At 43.0% G+C, this 22,672-nt stretch overlaps 1 protein-coding gene across 1 annotated transcript in view; it reads left to right on the top strand.

Annotated features, from left to right (window-relative positions):
- Positions 1–6,313: 6,313 nt before the first annotated feature.
- The window catches only part of ICA1L (islet cell autoantigen 1 like), a 50,625-nt gene continuing 34,266 nt past the window's right edge, over positions 6,314–22,672 (top strand). The window contains exons 1-6 of the mRNA XM_062201433.1: positions 6,314–6,475; positions 8,645–8,717; positions 12,460–12,583; positions 14,411–14,609; positions 17,714–17,839; positions 19,213–19,311. Of these exons, the coding sequence (XP_062057417.1) occupies positions 6,314–6,475; positions 8,645–8,717; positions 12,460–12,583; positions 14,411–14,609; positions 17,714–17,839; positions 19,213–19,311 (783 nt within the window). The remainder of the gene's footprint in view (positions 6,476–8,644; positions 8,718–12,459; positions 12,584–14,410; positions 14,610–17,713; positions 17,840–19,212; positions 19,312–22,672) is intronic.

Raw genomic sequence — 22,672 nt, 5'->3', positions numbered from 1 at the left:
GAGGGAGAGACAGAAAGGTCTTCCATACTCTAATTTGCATGGTTCACTCCCTAAATGGCCACAACAGCCAGAGCTGGGCTGATCTGAAGCCAGGAGCCAGGAGCTTGTTCCAGGTCTCCCAAGCAAGTGCAGGGACCCAAGGACTTTGGCCATCTTCCATTACTTTCCCAGGCCATAACAGAGAGCCGGATTGGAAGAGGAGCAGCTGGGACATGAACTGGTACCCAATGGGATGCTGGCACCACAGGCAGAACCTTAGCCTGCTATGCCACAGCACCGGTCCCTGGACTTAGCTACTGTTAACCGTACCTCTCTCCCACTTCTTCTCCCCCAACATAGCCATAGTATAATTTTCATTAAATCAAGTAAGTGTTCTCATGAGTATAAACTGTGACGCACTGAACCAACTGAATAGGGTTCTGTCACCATGCTTTCTCTTTTCAATATTCTTTGCATTTATCTCTATCGTGTTAGTAATGGCTTTTTTATAGCATTACCTAACTTTCTGAACACTTGCATTGACTTTTTCCCCAGTTACTCTAACATTTCTGCCATGTGTCTGTGAATAATATGCTGAAACATATCAGTTATGCTTTTTCCCTGGAGACTTGGTCTCCAGAGCCCTTCATCTTCCCCTGGGATGGAAACTGCTTGCTCTGTGGTTATTATCTCGAGCCTCCCTTCATTGCTCTTCCAGTTTGGATTTTGGTACTCTAATTTGCATTGCTGCTTTTAAGAAATCAGCTGTTTGATTCTCATTGCTTTGTATGTGATCTGCTTCTCTCTTAAAACCTTGAAGATCCTTTTACCCTTGGTTTTCTGAAAATTCATAATGAGGAAATTTGGGGTAAAAAAATATATATATACATATGTTTTTAAGAATGTATTTATTTGAAAGGCAGAGTTAGAAAGAGAGAGGGAGGCCAGCGCTGCGGCTCAATAGGCTAATCTACTCTGCCTGTGGCCCAGGCACCCTGGATTCTAGTCCCGGTCAGGGCGCCGGATTCTGTCCCAGTTGCCCCTCTTCCAGGCCAGCTCTCTGCTATGGCCCGGGAGTGCAGTGGAGGGTGGCCCAAGTGCTTGGGCCCTGCACCCCATGGGAGACCAGGAGAAGCACTTGGCTCCTGGCTTTGGATTGGCGCAGCTCCGGCTGTGGCGGCCATTTGGGGAGTTAACCAATGGAAGGAAGACCTTCTCTCTCTCTCTCTCTCTCTCTCTCACTGTCCATTCTGCCTGTCAAAAAAAAAAAAAAAAGAGAGAGAGAGAGAGAGACAGAGAAAGAGATCCTCCATCCTCTGATTCACTCCCCAAATGACTGCAATGACCCAGCTGGACCAGGCCAAAGCCAGGAGCCAAGAGCTTCTTCCGGATCTTCCACATGGGTGCAGGGACCCGAGGACTTGGGCCATCTTCCACTGCTTTCAGGCCATCAGCAGGGAGCTGGACTGGAAGTAGAACAGCTGGGACTCTTACTGGCACCCATATGGGATGCTGGCTCCGTAGTGCCACAGCATTGGTCCCAGGTATCTTTTTTTTTTTTTTTTTTTTTTTTTTTTTTTTTTTTTTTTTTAGAAAAAAATGTGTTTATTTGACAGGAAAAGTGAGCAGAGAGAGAATGAATATGCTTGATTACCAGTGAACAAGGAGCTTTATATTTAATGATTCAGGATGTAGATTTTCACTGAATCATTTGGTTTTATGTCCAGTCTTCTACTCTAAGGGCTTGCTCCAAGTCTAGAGCTTTCCTGGTTGCATTTCCTCAACCCCCAAAGAGTGGCAGAGATTAGGGAGGGGCCTGAGAGTCCAATCATGTTGTTTATGGACTTTCGATCATCCTCCCATCATTTTCACAGATGCAGTCAGGCATTGACTCCCTTCTCCTTAGCATTTCTCTGTTGGTTACTGAGCTTACTGCTTCTTCTGTCTTAGAAAATTCATTGACTTGCCTCATCTACTCTTGTTTCTATCCTTATTTTCTCCATTCTTATATGTCAATAGATTACTTTTTTGGTTCATCAGTTTACTGTTATTTTAGGGAATCTGGGAGGGAAAGCAGATACGTGCATATGGTGAGTCTTCAATTTGAAGAGAGTATCCTACCATTGTAATGTATTTTAACACTGGAAGGGAAAGTTCTCTCTCTTCTAGGTTGTTTTCAGTGTTGAGCTTTAAAATTATTTTGTCAATTGAAGAAAACAGTGTAGAGAGGCCGGCGCTGCGGCTCACTAGGCTAATCCTCCGCCTTGCGGCGCTGGCACACCGGGTTCTAGTCCCGGTCGGGGCACCGGATTCTGTCCCGGTTGCCCCTCTTCCAGGCCTGCTCTCTGCTGTGGCCCGGGAAGGCAGTGGAGGATGGCCCTAGTGCTTGGGCCCTGCACCCCATGGGAGACCAGGAGAAGCACCTGGCTCCTGCCATCGGATCGGCGCGGTGTGCCGGCCGCAGCGCGCCAACCGCGGCGGCCATTGGAGGGTGAACCAACGGCAAAGGAAGACCTTTCTCTCTGTCTCTCTCTCTCTCTCTCACTGTCCACTCTGCCTGTCCAAAAAAAAAAAAAAAAAAAAAAAAAAAAACCAGTGTAGGGCTTTTCTCATTTACATTCTATATGTTCTTGCTATTTATAGGCTACAGATAATAATTATAATGCCTTATATTTCTATACAGTTTTTCATTTTTCAAAGTCACTTTTTTTTTAAGTCAGCCTCCAGCATAACCCTACTGATCCATGGTTCCTGGTATTCACACCCTTCTCTTGAGGGTTGTGAGCTGGACTTGATGACTCACTTTTTTAAAAAGATGTACTTTTTATTTATTTGAAAGGCAGAATTACAGAGAGAGGGGGAGAGGCACACAGAGAGAAAGGGAGAGAGAGATCTTCCAACCACTGGTTCACTCCACAAATGGCTGCAGTGACCCAGGGATGGACCAAGTTGAAGCCAGGGGCCTAGAACTCCTTCTGCCTCTGCCTACATAGGTGGCAGGGGGCCCAAGCACTTGGACCATCTTCTGCTGCTTTCCCAGATGCATTAGCTGGGAGCTGGTTTGGAAGTGGAACAGCTAGGAGTTAAACCAGCTCTGTATGGGATACTCACATCTCAGGTGGCAGCTTAACCTGCACCAAAACGCCAGCCCCAGTGACTGAATTCTAGTGAATAAAACCGAAGTAATGGGTCAGCAATTAAGTCTGTGATCTAAAAATTAGATCACTCTTTTAGCGGAAACCAGGCTCTAATATTAGGAACAAGATGAGAGTGGCCAAAATGCGGGATTCTGTCTTCCTCTTCTAAAAAAAAATGTATGCCAGAAGCAGATACCTTGGCTGAAATCAGACTCCAAGCTCTGTCTCTTGGGTCGTGGCAGCATGGTGACTTAGTGATTTCATCTTGGAGCAGCTAATTTTCTGCCAGTTCTCCTGGGCTCCACTCCTTCACCTCATGATTCCTTTAGTGATCAGCTCAAGTCCTGGGAAGACTGTGTACAGAGTTTGGGAATCGATTCCTACTCGGCTCCCTCCCCTCCAAGGTATCCCTCCTGAATTTCTGCTTGTTGTGCCAGGTTTGAACTCTGTCATCTGATACCTCAGTCCAGTAAGACTTCGCTTCCTCTCTAACCTCCGCAGGTTTAACTGTGTCCTTGATTAAAAAAAAACACAACTACAAATCTCCTTCCTCAGACTGTGCATCCACCACTCTCCTCTCTGCCAGGAAACCCGTGCTGTCTTCAGGCAGAGCAGCTTTCAGGAAGGGAGGAATCAAGTCGATCCCCCTCAGATTTCCAGTCGCTGCAGTGATGGTTCTCTCCAGTGATTCTGAGGAAGTGAGGAGAAAACAGCAGGGTGTAATTTGGGCTACAACAGTGTGGAAGACGAGTAAGGAAGAGGTGGTCCCTCTCTGTACTCCCCCGCATGTTGCTCTCTTCATCAAGTAGGCCTAGGCCTGCGGTCAACTGAGGCCGGGGGGTCAGCTGTTAGTCTTTCAATGGCACTGGCCCTCCAGCCAATCAGTTATAAAATCAGGGAGGGGAGGGACAGGTTGGGGGAAGCTGAGAGTAATCAAAAGCCAGCAAAAATTGTATGGGAAAGAAACAATACAAGTTTTCCTTCAAATTTTATGTGTCAGAACAATATCATACTTATATCAAATGCAAGCTTCCCACATTCCCAAGACTGAATTCTCTTTTTGAGCAGGCATTGGGCACCCCAGTTAAGCTACCATTTTGAAAACCTACCTCCCATACCAGAGTGCTTGGGTTTGAGTTCCAATTCTGCTCTCCCTTCCAGCCTCCTGCCAATGTGCACCCTGGGATGCAGCAGGTGATGTTCAAGTAGTTGGGTCCCTGCCGCCCAAGCGAGAGACCTTTGTGCAGTCCCTGTCTCCTGCGTCAGCCTGGCCCAGTTCTGCTTATTGCGAGCACCTGGGGAGAGAAGCAGCGGAGGGAGAATCTGACGCTGTTTCTCTGACTTTCAAATAACTAAATTATCTTTCTTTGTGTTTTCCAAATCACTTCCAGCCAAGTTATCCAGGGTAGCCTATGAGTGAATCAGCAGTTAACAGTCACTAGCTGTGTTTGCTCAGGAATGTAGGAGACCCAAGGAGAATGTCCCGAGAATATACGGAGAAGTGGATACCACTATACAGTGTACATTTCTTCTATTTTATACAAATTTTATTTAAACCTACTTTGATATTAATGTGACCATTCTGATTCTGTTTTGTTATTTATATGATAGATCTTAATTTATACCTTTATTTTTTCTATGTTATTTTTTTTAGTTAAATCTCAAATACCACATGGTTGGATTTAGTTTGCTTTTTGAGTTGAATTTTTTGTATTTTAAAGAAAGCTTTCAGGGCCAGCGCTGTGGTATAGTAGGTTAAGCAGCCACCTGTGGCACCAGCATCCCATATGGGCAACAGTTCGAGTCCTGGCTGCCCTACTTCCGATCCAGCTCCCTGCTTATGGCCTGGGAAAGCAGTGGAAGATGGCCCAAGAGCTTGGGCCCCTGCACCCACGTGGGAGACTCAGAAGAAACTTCTGGCTCCTGGCTTCGGATGGGCTCAGTTCCGGCCATTGCAGCCATTTGGGGAGTGAACCAACAGATGGAAGACCTCTCCGCACTAAATAATATAATTGTTTTTATTGTCATCTTGATTAATATTGATTGTTATTTTGGCTTTTTTTTTTTTTTAAGATATACTCTGTTTATTTGAAAAGCAGAGTTAGAAGGGGTGGGGCGGGGTGGGGAGAATCAATCTTCCATGCTGGTTCACTTCCCAAATGGCTGCAACAGCCAGGGCTGGGCTAGGCCAAAGCCAGGAACCAGGAGCCTCATCCAGGTCTCTCACAAGGGTGGCAGGGACCCAGGCACTTGGGCCATCTTCTGCTGCTCTTCCCAGGTGATTAACAGGGAGCTGGATTGGAAGTGGAGCAGCTGGGACACGAACCAGAGCCCATATGTGCTGCCAGCCTTGCAGACAGCAGTTTTACCCACTGAGCTTCCACCACAATGCCAGTTCCTCTTTGAATGATTTTTGAAGAAGGGTTTGTATCTGAATCTTTGCATATTTAAATATGTGTTCATCTGACTTAGCAATTATAACTGGAAAGTTTTCCCAAGGATATGATTTTTATATGCAGAGGCTTATGTATAAGTTTCTTCATTTGGCAGTATTATCATAAAATAAAAAATTAGAAAAAAAGTCTGAAAATAATCAAAATAGAATTATTTCCAGCTATAACTGCAAAATTGTAACAGTTTTATTAACCTTGACACCTAGCTGAAATTACATGTTTTAAATCTTTTTTCTGTTTCTTACACATATTGTAATTATAACTTTGGGTTATATAAAGTAAGCACTAGCATGTTTTGCTGTAATTATTCATATTCTATTTAATTGTTTTCAGTTTGTCAGTTAAATACTGACTAGCTACATAGATACTATTGAAAAGGCTTTTTTTTTTTTTTTAATTTTTTGACAGGCAGAGTGGACAGTGAGAGAGCGACAGAGAGAAAGGTCTTCCTTTTGCCATTGGTTCACCCTCCAATGGCCGCCGCATGGCAGGAGCCAGGTGCTTCTCCTGGTCTCCCATGGGGTGCAGGGCCCAAGCACTTGGGCCATCCTCCACTGCACTCCCTGGCCACAGCAGAGAGCTGGCCTGGAAGAGGGGCAACCGGGACAGGATCGGCGCCCCGACCGGGACTAGAACCCGGTGTGCCGGCGCCGCAAGGCGGAGGATTAGCCTAGTGAGCCGCGGCGCCGGCCCTGAAAAGGCTTTTAAGAAGTATAATGGTAGTGTTTTTGTTTTAGTCACCCCATGGACTCCTTTGGGCAGCACAGGGCAGAAGAGCAGCCAACAGTCGTCAGCAGGATGCAAAAGAAATACTGGAAAACCAAGCAGGTCTTCATCAGAGCGACGGGCAGGAAGGAGGACGAGCACGTGGTGGCGTCCGACGCGGACCTGGATGCTAAACTTGAGGTGGCTGTCAAGATTCTGTGTGTTGCATGTAACTAGTTGTTGTTTGGGGAGCAACAACAAGGTTTCACACTGAAAACTTACGTGGGGACAAGGGCAAATTTGATAACGGAATGTTCTCTTGCATCCAACGATGAATTAAAACTTCTAGATAAAAGGTCACAGTTCTCTCAAATTGAGAGCTTGCAGAACTGTCATCTAAATTATGTAAAATCTGAATTAGGTCATTTCTCTGGCACATATACTGTAATTTTAATTCCTAAATGGGAGCATATTCTCATTTAAATCGTGTCATGCTATTTTGTAATACTGCAGTGTGAACTCCTATACCTCACTGAAATAAACTAATTGAAATCAAATAGTGACTGAGGATAAATTAAGATTTATTGTTTCTATTATTAAGTAATAAGGTTATTGGAGTGCTTCCGTAATGCCATTTGGGCTCTGGTTTTCATTTTAAGCAACAGAAATAGTTGCCATAAGACAATTTGAAACCCAGAAATGCTGTATACTTTTGAATAATTAAGGTTATTAAAGTAGTGTCTTGTGTAAATTGATGAAAAAGTCTGGATTTTTAAGTGCAGTTATTCATTCCATGTTCATATATACTAATTTAATGTAGCTCTTACATGGGCAGAGTTTCTTTTATTCTTGAAATATAATCGTTATGTTGAGGTTCTAAAAGTATGTCTAGTTAAGTAGGCCTTTATCTACTGCAAAAAGTAAACTTATGGCATTATCATAAGAAATATGGAAATAGACAATAAATTAAGAAGCTTTATCTATGTCAAAAAGTATTTCTCTTTTGATTCAATAACGTGGAAAGATAAAAGAATTTTATTATGGTAAGTAGTGTACCTTTTCACACTAATAGAACGTGTCATTGTTTCCATATATATTCCCACATAAGTTGATGTTTTTGTAATCTTCAAATTGTTACGTAACACGGTGACATATTTACATTCAGTGTAAATTTATTAGATAAAGTATTTGTAATCAACCAAGTATTTTCTCCCACATTTGTACTATTTTTTTTAAACAGTAAGAAATATTTTCATTATAAAAATGAAAAGCAATATGTCATAAACCTTGCAAAGATCCACTGGGGGAAAAAATCAGCCATAATCACTTCATTCTAATAGAACTATCATTTTTGTATGCTTTTCAGATCTTCCATATGCATTTAAAATAGATTTTTAAATTTGCAAATTCAGAAAACAATTCAAACACATCTAAGCTTATATGGAAAACTGATGGTTGCTTCTTCACTAAGATTTTAGTGTGTGTCAATACTCTATAGGTTTGGTCAGCATCAAAATAATAGTAAAACTGTTGCAGAGATAGAATATTCAGATTTCTTGATGATATTAGGAATTTATTTGATAATTAAAGGATTAGGGCTTAATATTATACTGCCATATCAAGATCTTTTTGAACTAAGTCTCAAATTCTCCACATTGTAGGACTTGGTGAGGAGGCTGTACTCTAGAACCTGTGCTTGCTTGTTTATCTGAGAAAACCTGAATCTATATGTGTGTGTAAAGAGTTATGTGTATAAAGTATTCTCACCTCAAGTTTTCACGTGCTTAGCTTTGAAATGAGAGTCTACTGGATATTTTGTTTTTCTTTTTTTTTTTCCTGCTAGAAGTTAGCAATAGTTGTAATGAAGGGATTAAAGTTCCTGGAAATTACCCAACAAAAATAATCCAGAAGTAATTTGTATTTGTTGCTGTGACATTATTTTTATAGCAAATTCACTGAACTTTTTCCTTAGACCAATATTTGAAAAAAGATTCAGAGTTAATATTTTCTAAGGTTATATCTACTTTCTTAATGTGTGGTTGGCAATATTTGGTGCAGTTTATATTGGATTTGACTTTTTGCCATTTAGATATTTTGGAGCTGAGGGGAAAACAAACTCCAGTTTTAATTTTTTATTGCTTCTGTGGATTTATCATCATTTTTGCAAACCTCACGAGGGAAATCTGAATGTGTTTTCTACATCAGAAATAAAACCACAGATGAACTACAACACAGCCAAGGGAAATAGACATAATATTTATAAAGTAGACAGTACACACTTATAAGAAACTGTTCTTCTTTTGAAGTACTTATAACAGTTCTATTTGTTTATGGTTCTTTAAATTGTCCTAATAACATTTATATTTCAAGGTTTTTCACTCCATTCAAGAGACATGCACTGAACTTCTGAAGATAGTCGAGAAATATCAGCTAAGACTCAATGGTATGACATCATAGATATCTGATCATTCCCATTTAAAATAAATATTACTGTAAATTTTTGAAAATGAAAACTAAATTGAAATATAGTAGTTTATTGAATATTTTGTGAGTAGTTTTTATGGTAAAATATGAATATTTGTAGCAAAATCTCCAGTATCCTTCTCTCCCTTCTTCAGTTCATTAAATCCTGGCCTGGACTCATTTTGCTGCCCAGAGTCTTAAGTGGATTTGCTTTCATCACCTAAAAACACATTCCTTCTCGCTCTCCCTATCCCCCTCCCTCCCTCTCTCAGCCCCTATTTGCACCTGCCCTTGCAACTGACACCCATTGCTCAGCTCTGCTTTACCCTGGCTGTCTGCGGGGTCTCCCTTCCCTTCCTTCAACCTAGTCAAGCTCTCGTTCCTGCTGCTGCACCAGTTTTCTCATTAATGTCATTAACAGCTACATCCAATGACCAATTCTCAGTACTTATTTGGTTTACCACATTTTTTAACATAATTGATTATTCCTCCTCCTAGATACACTTCCCTCACTTGATTTCCAGGCACCACGTTTCCCTGCTTTCTCTCTCTCTTCATTCTCAGCATCCTGCCTTTGCTGGATTTTTCCCTCCTCGACTTCCTCAGGTTGGAGCTCAATCTTTGACCGTCTTCTCCAGCTTTAGTTACAGTGTCCTACAGATAAGGCTCCTTTTCTGATAACTGGTTACCTTTCTGATTGCATTTCCTAAAACATGCGCTTCTTCAGCCATACTGATCTGTTTCCCCATAGGCATGTTTGCATAGTGGGCTCCCTAGCTCCCCTTAGGTAGTTTGTCAAATGTCATCTTTTTATTGAGGCCTTCCCTGAACTCCATATCTAAAATGCAGTTCCATTCTCCCTCATAACTCTGTCCACTTAATAATATTCAATATATATTTTATCTGGTTTTCTAGAATATGCTCTCCTGAAGGATAAGATTCTGTCTGTTTTGTCTATTTTTGGGTCCTCATAGGCTAGAAACAATGTCTAGCATGTAATCAGTTCTCAATAAAGATTTGCTCAATGAAGGAATGATTTCCTTGTGAAGCTATGCAAATTAACCTCATCCCTTTATAATCATAGCTCATCTATTGTCCCATTCCCATTAAAGAAATCTGGTATGGCATGATTATGCAAAATGTCTTTGAGCACTTTCCATGTTCAGGGCTATGTGCTTTCTCCAAGGAAATACAAGTAGTTTGGGAAACAACTTTCTGTAACAAAACAAAAGGTGATACAAAACTTCAAAAATTTCATGGAAAATGCATATTATAAAACGCACATGTATTTTGTAATTTTAATTCATTTTTTAATTCCTTGTTCTGTGGCCTTCTAGAAATCCCATTATGTAATTGAATTGAGAATAGTTATCAAGTCATAACTCTATAAATTCCTAGGTATGAAAAATAACTAGGGAATAGAGTAATCCATAAAGGCAACTCCATAGATGAGAACCAAGATCAAACTTAAAGGGTTTTTACAAGTTGAATATGTGGAGAATAGAACAGGTTTGGAGTTGAGGGAGTCAACTTAAAGAATGAGAACAGCCTGGGTAGACAGAAGAGCTTGTTGAGACCAGGGGCATAAAGGAGCAAAGGGATTTTGGGGTCAGATTAATAAGGACCATAAATAGCAAGCAGTACAAACCATTACAGTCACTGGGCCAGGCAAGTCCTATGCTGGAAATGGAGATGTCAGGAAGCAATGGTAAATTGGTGTGTCCTGCACGTTGCCTCGAAAGCACTAGATCTTTTAGCACACTGTCAGCATTTCAGGATAAGGAAGAGACACTGTATATACATTTTCTAGATTGTGTACAAATGTGTGACTTCTTGAGACTTATTATTTCTTGAAGACCATTAATTCATCTATTGTGAATAACATCAGACAAGTGCAGATTAGCGCTGTGACAGAGCTCTGTGGGAATCACGTGACTGTGGGAAGAACACAGTGGGGTGGGGTCTGCAGAGTTTTGGCAGGTGGATCTCAACACAGAAGTGGCTTGGATTCAGCCTTATCTGCCCTTTCTGTACTGATGAGGGTAAGGTTCATAATGACTCATGTCCAGCTGCTGCTGGATAATGAAGTATTCTCAGGCGTCAGAGGGCTTTCGGAATCGATACAAAAATGAATAGTTTTCACTGAGGTGTAGTTTAGAAAGTTCTAAGCCAAAGGAAGTGTGTAATCTGTGCATCAGTTGACTAACCAGAATATTACATTAACAAGAGTCCCTGAATCCCATCCACTAGCGATCAGGTTAGTTGTTCATTGTATGGCACCTATGGCACATGGTTTCCTTAAAAATAGTACTGCAGGCTGTGTGGCCATCCTGCTGCCTGACATCACCACACTCTCCTTGGGTCACCTTGTGGGTGCAGCAGGGAGGAGCAGTTGGAGTGAGGACCCAGCATGGGAAAAGGCCCAGTTCTGTGGCTGTTTGAGAGGTGCCAAACTTTCCTTTCAGTTTTGAACTTAAATTTTTCTGTCAGTATTCTGGGGAGAGGGCAGGTACATTTGTTGTCATTTTGTTCCCTTTAAGCTCACAATTTGAACACACTACGGGCTTCCCTCTTTGTTAGTCTTTCTGTAGAGGGTCACGTGACACTAGAACTGTGTTTCTAAAACTCTGAGGAAAGACCAGTTTTCTTGTTGTTGTTGTTTTTTACTTCCAATCTATTGTAAACTGATGCTTTCATACAATGCAATAAAAATTGATTTTTAAGAAAAATGAAATTTAAAAACATGCAAAATATAAGCTCACTTTTCAATGATTCGATTTGGTAGACTTAAACTTCTCAGTTAAATTGGTAACAGTCTCTAATACAGCTACTTCCATGTTGTCACAGGCTGGTAACATGATTCTGGACTGGCACTGACTGGTGGTCCCTGCTTTGAGTAGCAGTGCCGTGGCTGGCAGCTTTAAGGGTTTCTGCAGCAGAACTCTAGGCACCGTAGGTCTGGAGGTGCTGAGCACAGGAAACTGAGGCCAGGATGGAAGTCAAGAGCAAATTAAGTTGAAATAGGAAACAAGTACTTGTAAGGGGCAGTCATCCTAAAGTGCACATCTTTGCATTTGCACCGCTCATGACTGTTTCATTTTGAACTTTTTTTTTTTTTTTTTTTTTTGGTCACTAAAGATTAATTTTCCCAAAGCCAGTTTCATAGGTTCACTGCATCAAAACCATCTGGAGCATGTGTAAAAACCAGCTCTCCAGGCCTATAAAATAAGTCTCTGGAAATGGAGCCCTGGAATTTACATTTTTAAAATATGTCTCTCAGAGCAGATGCTTAACCTAGCAGTTAAGATGATACTAAGAGGCCTGTGTCCCACATCAGAGTGCCTGGGTTTGATACATGGCTCTGACTCCTGACTCCAGCTTCCTGCCATCACAGACCCTGGGAGGCAAGAGGTGATGGCTCAAGTATTTGGGTTCCTACCACTTACATGGAAGAACTCAATCGTGTTCCCAGCTCCAGGCTGCAGCTCTGGCCCAGTGCCAGCTGCTGTAGGCATTTGGAGAATGAACCAGCAAAGGGGAGCTCTTTTGCTCACTCTCTCTGCCTCTCACATCAACAACACTTTAAAAATAAAATGTCTTTCCGCTTCCTCCCACAAATAATTCTTAGCATATAGTTTCTTCTGTGAGAATTTTAGTTGTGTATATGTTTTAAACAAGTGATGAAATGAACAATTAACCATGCTGTAATTTTTTTTTCCTAGTTATATCAGAGGAAGAAAATGAGCTAGGCCTCTTTTTAAAGTTTCAAGCAGAACGGGATGCAACTCAAGCTGGCAAAATGATGGATGCCACTGGCAGAGCACTCTGTTCTTCAGCCAAGCAAAGGTTTACTGTGATTTTTCATCATCTTCATGGACTTAAATTTGTTTGGAAAGGTCACTGACCATTCCAATAAAGAATTAAAGAGAAACTTGAGCCATCTTCAAAAACTTCATGGAAAATGTGTATTATATAACTTTTTTGCACCAAAACTTATCTTTTAATTCCATTTTCTAAGAACTTTTTGAAGTAACCTTATATATTGCACTGTATTATTGTTTTGATATCCAATTATTTGTACTCAAGTAATTCTTTAAAAATTGTTGCTCTTGGTTGCTTAATTTCTAGCGATAACCTTTATGCCTGTATTTATATTTAAGTGGTCTAATGTAGCAATCAGAATATATAACACTTTAAATATATGCATTTCTTTTTTTAAATTAAAAAAAAATTTTTTTTTTTTTTGACAGGCAGAGTGGACAGTGAGAGAGACAGGGAGAAAGGTCTTCCTTTACCGTTGGTTCGCCCTCCAATGGCTGCTGCGGGTGGCGCACTGCGCTGATCCGAAGGCAGGAGCCAGGTGCTTCTCCTGGTCTCCCATGGGGTGCAGGGCCCAAGCACTTGGGCCATCCTCCACTGCACTCCTGGGCCACAGCAGAGAGCTGGACTGGAAGAGGGGCAACCAGGACAGAATCCGGCGCCCCCACCGGGACTAGAACCTGGTGTGCCGGCGCCGCAGGCAGAGGATTAACCTAGTGAGCCCTGGCGCTGGCTAAATATGTGCATTTCTGTGTTTTCTTCTTTGATATTATACTTTCTCTGAGCACACTGAAATGTTTTAAACAGCGAATTTTTTTTCTTTTTAGTTACATTCCATTGATCTTTTCCCAATTTCTTAGTATAGTAATACCTTTTGCAAATAATCCTATAATTACCAAATGTAGGCCGAATCTTTGCATTTCAGAAGAAAAATAAAAACAGGCCTTACTAGACCTGCAGTGATGATGTCTAGCTTTGGTGGATCTTTTCTGAAACACACCCTCAGCGCAGAGTTCCATCTTGAAGGGAGTGAGGGATACTCAGGACAGGACCTCTGACTCCTCCAAGTGAAAAGTAGAGCCGAGGGGTTGGTTTGATTTGTGTTTCGTAGACGTTTTCTTTTCTTTTCTTTTCTTTTCTTTTTTCTTTTTTCTTTTCTTTGACAGGCAGAGTGGATAGTGAGAGAGAGAGACAGAGAGAAAGGTCTTCCTTTTTGCCGTTGGTTCACCCTCCAGTGGCCGCTGCGGCCGGCCCATCGTGCTGATCCGAAGCCAGGAGCCAGGTGCTTCTCCTGGTCTCCCATGGGGTGCAGGGCCCAAGGACTTGGGCCATCCTCCACTGCCTTCCCAGGCCATAGCAGAGAGCTGGCCTGGAAGAGGGGCAACCGGGATAGAATCTGGCGCCCCAACTGGGACTAGAACCTGGTGTGCCGGTGCCGCACATTTTATGGGCTCTTGGAAACCCAGGTCTCCTCTAAGTTTGTCAGAGGCAAGGCTTTCTATGAATTGAGTTATGCTTCATGAACGCAGGTCGTTTGTTACCCTTGGAACTCTTGTAAATGGCAGATTACCTGGAAGGCTGTTTATACATGGGTTAGCATTCAAACTGTTAAAATAATTTCCTAAACTTAAAATAGAAGCACTAGAGCTAATAAGAGAGTGATATAGACACACCTGTATGAGTGAGTTGAAGTTGACTGCAATTTCCTATCTGCTTTCTAACCCTCCTTAGGCATTTTCATAATTTCCTATTTGTAGACAGCAAAATATGGTTTATGATTGGTATAAACTTTTGTTTTGCTTCGCTTTGCTTATGGGATCCACAACCTTCTGATTTTCACCTCTCTGCCATTAGATTGGCCCTGTGTACTCCCCTGTCTCGTCTTAAGCAAGAAGTGGCCACGTTCAGCCAAAGGGCAGTGTCTGACACCTTGATGACAATTAATCGGATGGAGCAGGCACGCACAGAATACAGAGGCGCTCTGCTGTGGATGAAAGATGTATCCCAAGAACTGGACCCAGATACCTTAAAACAAATGGAGAAGTTCCGAAAAGTATGAAAATGTGTCCTTTTCCTTTTCCTGCTATGTGAAATATGGAACTACAACAGAATGATCAAAATTTGGCACCATGGCTCAATAGGCTAATCCTCTACCTGTGGCGCCACCACCCCGGGTTCTAGTCCCAGTTGGGGCACCGGATTCTGTCCCGGTTGCTCCTCTTCCAGGCCAGCTCTCTGCTATGGCCCGGGAGTGCAGTGGAGGATGGCCCAAGTGCTTGGGTCCTGCACCCACATGGGAGACCGGGAGAAGCACCTGGCTCCTGGCTTCGGATCGGCGCAGCGCGCTGGCTGTGGCAGCGATTTGGGGGGTGAACCAATGGTAAAGGAAGACCTTTCTCCCTGTCTCTCTCTCTCTCTCTCTCTCTCTCTCTCTCTCTCTCACTGTCTAATTCTGCCTGTCAAAAAAAATATATTTTGCTCATAAATATACTTTATATTTCTATGACACATTAAGATACTTCTGAAAAAAAAGAATGATCAAAATTGTAAAATGGCAAATATTTTTGAAAAGCCCATTTTTTTTGTAAGTTCTTGATTTTGACTGAAGTGCAGAAGGTTTTCTGCTTTTGCTTTGCACTCTTTGACATCAGTCTTTTATTTATTTTTATTTTCATCTACTCGAAAGGCAGAGCAACAGATAGAGGGTGAGAGATAGCATCCACCCACTGATTCACCCCACAAATGCCTGCAAGAGCCAGGGCTGGACAAGGACAAAGTCAAGAACTCGCTCCATCTGGGTCTCCCATGTGGGAAGCAGGGGCCAAACACTTGAGCCATCATCTGCTGCCTTCTAGGACACGCTAGCAGGAAGCTGGATCAGAAACAAAGTGGCTGGGACTCCTGCTGGCACTCTGCAATGGGCATTCCAAGCAGCAGCTTAACGCACTCTGCTGTAATGCCCTTCCTTCCTTCCTTCCTTTTTTTTTTTTTTTTTCCTGAATTTGAGAGGCAGTGGACAGAGAGGGACAGAGAAAGAACTCCCATCTATTACTTCACTCTCTAAATGTGTGCAACAGCCAAGTCTGGCCTGGCACTTAAGCCTGGAGCCAGGACCTCTGTGTAGGTTTCCCACATGCATGGCAAGGACTCAATTACTTGAGCTATCACTGCTGTTTCCCAATGTCTGCGTTGGCAGGAAGCTGGAGTGAGGAACTGGAACCAGGAATCAAAGCTGGGGACTCTAGTGTGGGACACAGGTATCTTTACTACTAGGCTAAATATCTGTTCCCCTGTTAACCTTTTTAATTAATTCTTTTATCCCCTTCAGGTGTAACTGTTGCTTACTTGGACTTTTGGGATTTGTTTACAGAAAGTAAAGTGTTTATTACTGAGGGGAGCATACATAATTTAAGTAAAAATTTATATATTAAAATGATTGTTAATTATAAGAAAACATGAATGTTATCAAGGTTGATTTCATTCTGCCACAATGCAAAGTTTGACCACATATTTTGTAAGCAACTATCCATATATGGACATATCATTTTGCTAAATAAATTCTTTATTATAGGGGCTGGCGCTGTGGCACAGCAGGTTAAAGCCATGGCCTACAGCGCTGATTCGAGTCCCAGCTGCTCCACTTCTGATCCACTTCCCTGCTAATGTTCCTAGGAAAGCAGTGGAGGATGGCCCAAATCCTCAGGCCCCTGCACCCACGTGGGAGACCCAAAAGAAGCTCCTGGCTCCTGGGTTCAGCCTGGTCCATCTGGGTCATTATGGCCATTTGGGGAGTGAACCAGAGGATAGAAGATTCTCTATCCCTCCCTCCCTCCCTCTCTCTCTTCCTCTGCCTTTCAAATAAATATTTTTTAAAAATATTCCTTATAAATTATTGCTTATTATATTAAACATTTTATGCCCTAAATTTACCACATGAATAATAAAACTCCTTATTCATTTCATGAATATTTAGAGACCCTATAATAAAAATTCTGCTATTTACTGTGATGGAGCCTTTCCCCTGTGCAGGTGTTGTGAGTGGTTTGCCTCATCCATTACTGCCAGTGATCCTGTGAGGCAGGTGAACACGAGGCACCAGGCCATAGCAGCCCCCTTATTCCATCCCCTTTACCATCCTTGACAACTAGAGTAAAGTCCCAGGAGTGGTTGTACAATAGTGTGAGTGCTCTAAATGCCACTGAGTAGTACACTTTAAAATGGCTAATTATATGTTATGTAAATTTCACTCCAGTTAAAACAAAAAGCAAGAATACAATCCCAGTCTCTGTAGAACTCCAGCATCGTCTTGACTCCTCAGCCGTTTGCAGACACTTCTTAAACTTGCTTCCTGTGCTCCAGGATGGATATCCTCCACCCTCTTCCTTCCTGTTCAGCAAGCGTGATAAGCTCCTCACTCCCTTCCCACACCCAGGACCTTTGTCCTTACTTTTCCCTGGTCCTGGAATGCTCTCCCCAGGGTCCTAGCATGGCCTGCTCCTCATCTTTCTGTCCCCGTTGAAGCATCATGCGTGATCTCCCAGGGACTTTTACTGGAAGTAGTCCAGTACCTTGCACATGAGAGACACCTATAGATATTTGTTGACTGAGTGAATATTTTTTGTTTTTGTTTATGTCAAGGGAACAGATTTCATGTGTTTCATAGATACAGTTTTAAGGGATAATGATACTTCCCACCTTTACTCCCTCTAAAAGTTGAATACTCACACTACCTGCTGGCATATGACTCACTCTATCCAAGAAATATGTATATGTTTAAATTGATAAATACCTGCATGATTCATCAATATTATTGTTTCTCCACATTTTAGTTGATTCCGTTTATTCTTCTACTGTTAGTTAAATGCTGTCCATAAGTAATTTCAGATGTTTCTATTTGAGGTACATTTTTGCCTGCTTAACTATATACTTTCCACCCAGCGCTTCATATTTTCTCAGCATACAGATATTTACTGGAAAGAATGTCCCAGAATTATTAAAAATAGTCAAAATCTTCATCTATCATGGATATTAATAATATAGGAAAAGGGAATTAATTTTCTTTACAGTTTCGTGTGTCTTAAAATATTTATTTTTAAAATATATGCTGTATTTATATATGTGTTATTGGTAATAATAGTTAACATTTTGTGATTGCAGGTACAGGTCCAAGTGAGAAATAGCAAAGCTTCTTTTGACAAGTTAAAGATGGATGTTTGTCAGAAAGTGGATTTGCTTGGAGCTAGTCGCTGCAATATGTTATCCCATTCACTCACTACCTACCAGGTACCCACCTCCATGGTCAGCATGTCCTTGCAGTAAAGATGAGTGGTGAGATTCCTTTTTAAAAGTTGTCTAAAGGGTGCAAAAATGTATAATTGATCATATTCCTTTGACTCTGTTATAATTGACTTTTTGAGGTTATGACAGTCAGAGTCCCCCAGATTTCTAAACTGAAGACGACCTTGGAGATGGTCTACTCCTGTAGCTTCACATTGTTCTCCTTGGTGTCCTGGGAGAGAGATTTGGGGACCATCTGAGGATGGAAAAGGGATTGTTGAGGAGGCCAAATTCAAGGCCTGTTCGTCCTGGTTCACCCAGAGCTGCTCCACTTCTGATTTTGAACTTCTACATACAATTTGATTGGAAGCAAAGATGCTGTGACCCGGGAAGTTGGAAACTTTTCTGTCATTTCGTGGGTGAGGAAACTGAAACTTATGAGAATTAATGTAAATGGCAGTGTTGGGCCTAAAAAGCTGTTTTCTAATTCTAGGTCATGTGTTCTTTTCCTTCTGCCGAGTTGCCCTCCCAAACTGTTGAACCTCAGAAGTCTGACTTGTGCTGGTCTTATTCCATATTACACACAAATAGCACAGATTGAGTAAATTAGATATTAATAAGTATCGGTTACTGATTTTAACATACACTTGTAATTGGCAAAATAGAATAGACTGTACTGTTCTAAAGAAAAAGCAAACTAAAGGAAGTGGGTATTCACTGCTGCTTTTAGGGAGTCTGGTGCTGTCGCTCAGTACTGTGGAACTCAGGACTCAGAAAAGGAAACCTTTGAAAATAACAGTGTGTGTAGCCTACCACCTGACCCACAGTGGCTGTTCATTCAGTTCTCCTTCATTCTCTCCACTAATCTCCTGTGCTTTGAACAAGGATCTTTGAAACAAGGAAATTTCCAATTACTTGAGAACACATATTTTTGGCAAGTCTTTCTTGAACCCTAGTTCAAAAGCCAAAGTTACTGTAAATATTTTCTCTAATAAGAAAATGCTCTACCCGCTAACCACCATAAAGGTTGCATGTATGTCCTCCTTTTGGAGCGACTGGTATTTTCGTGTCTTTGACATTCCTCGGGTGTTCAGATCCCTGGGTTTTCATCCTCTTAGCTGCAGTCATCCGAGGCTCCAAGGCTGGTGCATATTCCAGTGCTGGATACAAGGGGGACGTGTCCATGCAGACACACATGCCACTGATTATGCAAAACAATGCTACTTACAGTGCTTTCTGGTTCCCCAAACTGGGAAAATTGAATTTAGTTCATTATTTTATCATTTGGTAACTTCATCTGCTACTCCAATGATGAAACAGACCATTGGAAAAATCAGAGGAGAAGCAGAGCTGTAGTGTCACCTTTTCTGTTTCTGCAGAGAATACTACTTGGATTCTGGGAGAAAACAGCTCGAAGCATGTCCCAGATCCATGGGACCTGCGCTGTCTGCCATCCATGTGATTTTGTAGCACTCAAGGTACATTCTCTCCATGTGCTCATGTCTGTATATATTACATTTCATTTAGCAGATAACATTGAAGCTATTTTGTGCTAAGCCTGTTAGGCCGTCACAAAACACACCAAACACTGGAGCAAGGTAAAGGGTTTATTGGGGAAAACCCAGCAGACCAAAGGGAAGGGGCAAAGAGGGCAAAAGAGAGAGAAGGAGAGTGTAAGAGAGACAGAGAGGAGAGGAGCTAGGGAGGAGAGAAGAGAGAGCAGAGAGTGAGGAGAGGGGGAGAGGAGAGGAGAGCAGAGAGCACAGAGAAGAGCCGGCGAGAGAGCCACGTGCTCAGGAACGGTTCCTTTTAAAACTTTGCCGGGCTGTGGCTTAACAGGCTAATCCTCCGCCTTGCGGCACCGGCACACCGGGTTCTAGTCCCGGTTGGGGCGCCGGATTCTGTCCCAGTTGCCCCTCTTCCAGGCCAGCTCTCTGCTGTGGCCAGGGAGTGCAGTGGAGGATGGCCCAAGTGCTTGGGCCCTGCACCCCATGGGAGACCAGGAGAAGTACCTGGCTCCTGGTTTCGGATCAGCGTGATGCGCCGGCCGCAGCGGCCATTGGAGGGTGAACCAACGGCAAAAATGAAGACCTTCCTCTCTCTCTCTCTCTCTCTCACTATCCACTCTGCCTGTCAAAAAAAAAACAAAAACAAAAAAAAAAACAAAAAAAAACAAAACTCTGCTGGGCCGGTGCCGAGGCTCACTAGGCTAATCCTCCACCTGCGGCGCCAGCACCTGGTTGCTCCTCTTCCAGTCAAGCTCTCTGCTGTGGCCCAGGAGTGCAGTGGAGGATGGCCCAAGTGCTTGGGCCCTACACCCCATGGGAGACCAGGAGGAAGCACCTGGCTTCAGATCAGCGCAGTGCTCTTTGGGGGGGGTGAACCAACAGAAGGAAGACCTTTCTCTGAGTCTCTCTCTCATTGTCTACAACTACCTGTCAAAAAAAAAAAAAAAAAAAAAAAAAAAACTGTGCAGGAGGGCGGGCAGGGAAGCAGGAGCAGCTAATCCCATTAGGATGGGGGTGGAGCTTGACACTGGTGGTTGGGCCATGTGGCTACCTGGCTTCCAGTAATGGTGGCGGGGGCTAGAGTCAGGGTGTAGATGGCGCCATAGATAAAACTGCGCCATTTTCCTAACAAGCCTATTTTCAAATTTACAAAACACTCAAACACATTTTCCCACCCTCTTTCAGACAAGGATCAGCGCTTCTCTGATTCTGAATGCTGCCTGCAACACCAAAACACATGCTGGCAGGCTCAAGATAGTGGTAGGGCGGAGGGGAAAGAGGAGAAAGGAAAAAGAAAGTTTAAAATGCAAAAGAGATAAGAAAAACTTAAGAAAAACAAGTGATTGAAAATGGTTATGTGTTTTCTAAATTGACCAGATTACCTACTTGACAATTTTGAGATTTGAAAGTATTTATTAGAATCAAGGACCTCCAGCCAGAGTGGCATAGAAGGGGGGCATCCAAGAGAGGAAAACCCAAAGGGGACTGGTGGCAGTGGGCTTTAAGTAGAATTTCAAAGAAAAAAAAAAAAAAACTTCACAATCAGATTGGCATTTGGTTACTGGGTGGGGACCCCATTTATAATTCTCCATCCTGTCTGGCCTGCTAAGGGTGGGGTAGATAACTTATTTTCACAATAAGCTGTGAGCTCTTGGAGGAGCTCCTTGCTATTCTCATGGTAAATTTGGAGATTCTGAAGGAAGGAGGGCGGCCTGTTAGTTCTTGCTAAAGATGAAGTTTTGGGGAAGGAAGCAAGTATTTTACACCCCAAATTCCATTGGGATCTCTGACTATCTATTAAACCATCTGACTTCTCACATTCCCTCCTCCTGGAGATGGAAGCCCTAACATCTGTTAGAGGGAACTGGGCAATCATCGCTCTGGCTGCTTCATGCTGCAAAGGGGCGTCTTTGGGAAGGGGAGTCAAGGCAGGGTTGCAGCAGGAGGTGGCTTCTCCAGGGGGGTGCAGTGCCAGCTGCAGAAGCTGCTTCTGTTACCGGAGAATGGCAGGGTTCTTGTCTTCACACAAGAAAGAATTCAGGCGTGAGACCTAGTAAGTGGAAAGAAAATAGCAAGGTTTATTAGGGAAGGGACATCCATCAGAACAGATGGGCACCTCTCCAGACAGAACCTGAGAGTGCCCAGTCACTCAGACTGGGGGAGAGCGGGGTTACATGTTGAGTGGAGAGAGTACACCTGGCCAGGCCAGATGGGCGGCTCAGCAGAGAGGCAGAGAACTGAACGCGCTGTCCGGTTAAGGGAGGTGGTTTAAGGGGATGGGCCTTGCCTTCCCGCCTTAGCTCCTCTTGGAACAAAGGACTTTTTGGATGTAAATACTAAAAATTCCTATCTGAGTTTTTCCCCTGAAGTTATTAGACAGGGGAAGCCTGGCTGGCATTGCTGGGTTAGAGGAAGGATGGGCAGGATATTGAAGTGCAGATACTGGGCTGCACCTGGAAGGTTATCAGGCAGAAGGGCGGGGACCCCCACCTGGCAGGTTATGGGGTAGGAGGGGCAGGGCAGGATGTAGATAAGGTTATTGGGATGACTTTGAGCTGCATATGCTGGACATAGATGTCTTCTTAGACCTTTGTCACACACACATAAGCTCATATCTGACTTCCTACCTAACACTTCCATTGAGGGTTCATGTGCATGGCCACCTAGAATTTTACTTTTTTAAGTCCAGAGAAAATGAATCTAGCAAGCAGTTTAAACTCACAGGATCTAAAATCATAGGTTCCAAAACCAAGGACAGAGTCCTTATTAGAGGCCCCAAGAAAAGTGTCCAAACCATGAGCAAGTTTGTATTTTTTTTTTTCTTTCTTTGAGAGGCAAATACAAACTGACAGAAAGGGCTTAAAAAAACAATCAGGTGGGCTCAAGGCCCTGTCAGCCATGAGGCACAGACCCATCCATATCTCTTCACATGTGATACATCATAAGGGAGGCACCCTGTTGACCTCCACCACCCAGCCGGCCTGGGAGGAGAGCTGGCTTGAAGAGAAAGTAGATGGCATTTCTAGAAGGAAAACAGTTAGTAGACAGTTCTGCCAGCAATGTTGTCGACCCTACCTGGCTGTCCCCTCAACAGCAGTGGTTGCCTTGGAAGCTGGAGCGAGGGAAGGGCTTGGCTTTTCAGCTTAGAGGAAACAAGGCCTGTGGCTCTGACCTGGAGGCCCTGGACTCCAGGCAGGTCCATTTCCAGTGACCCAACTCGGCTGGCATAGCTGCCAGGGCTCTTCACAAGCTGACTTCTGCTGAAGCCCCTGCCCACAACATCAAAAACCAATGCAGTGGACTGGCCTGCTGGGTCCTCTCGATGGCAGAT

This window comes from Lepus europaeus, chromosome 1 (assembly GCF_033115175.1).
Source record: "Lepus europaeus isolate LE1 chromosome 1, mLepTim1.pri, whole genome shotgun sequence".
Classification (NCBI taxonomy): Eukaryota; Metazoa; Chordata; class Mammalia; order Lagomorpha; family Leporidae; genus Lepus; species Lepus europaeus.
The sequence above is the reverse complement of the archived record's forward strand: the minus strand, read 5'-3'. Positions and strand labels throughout refer to the sequence as shown.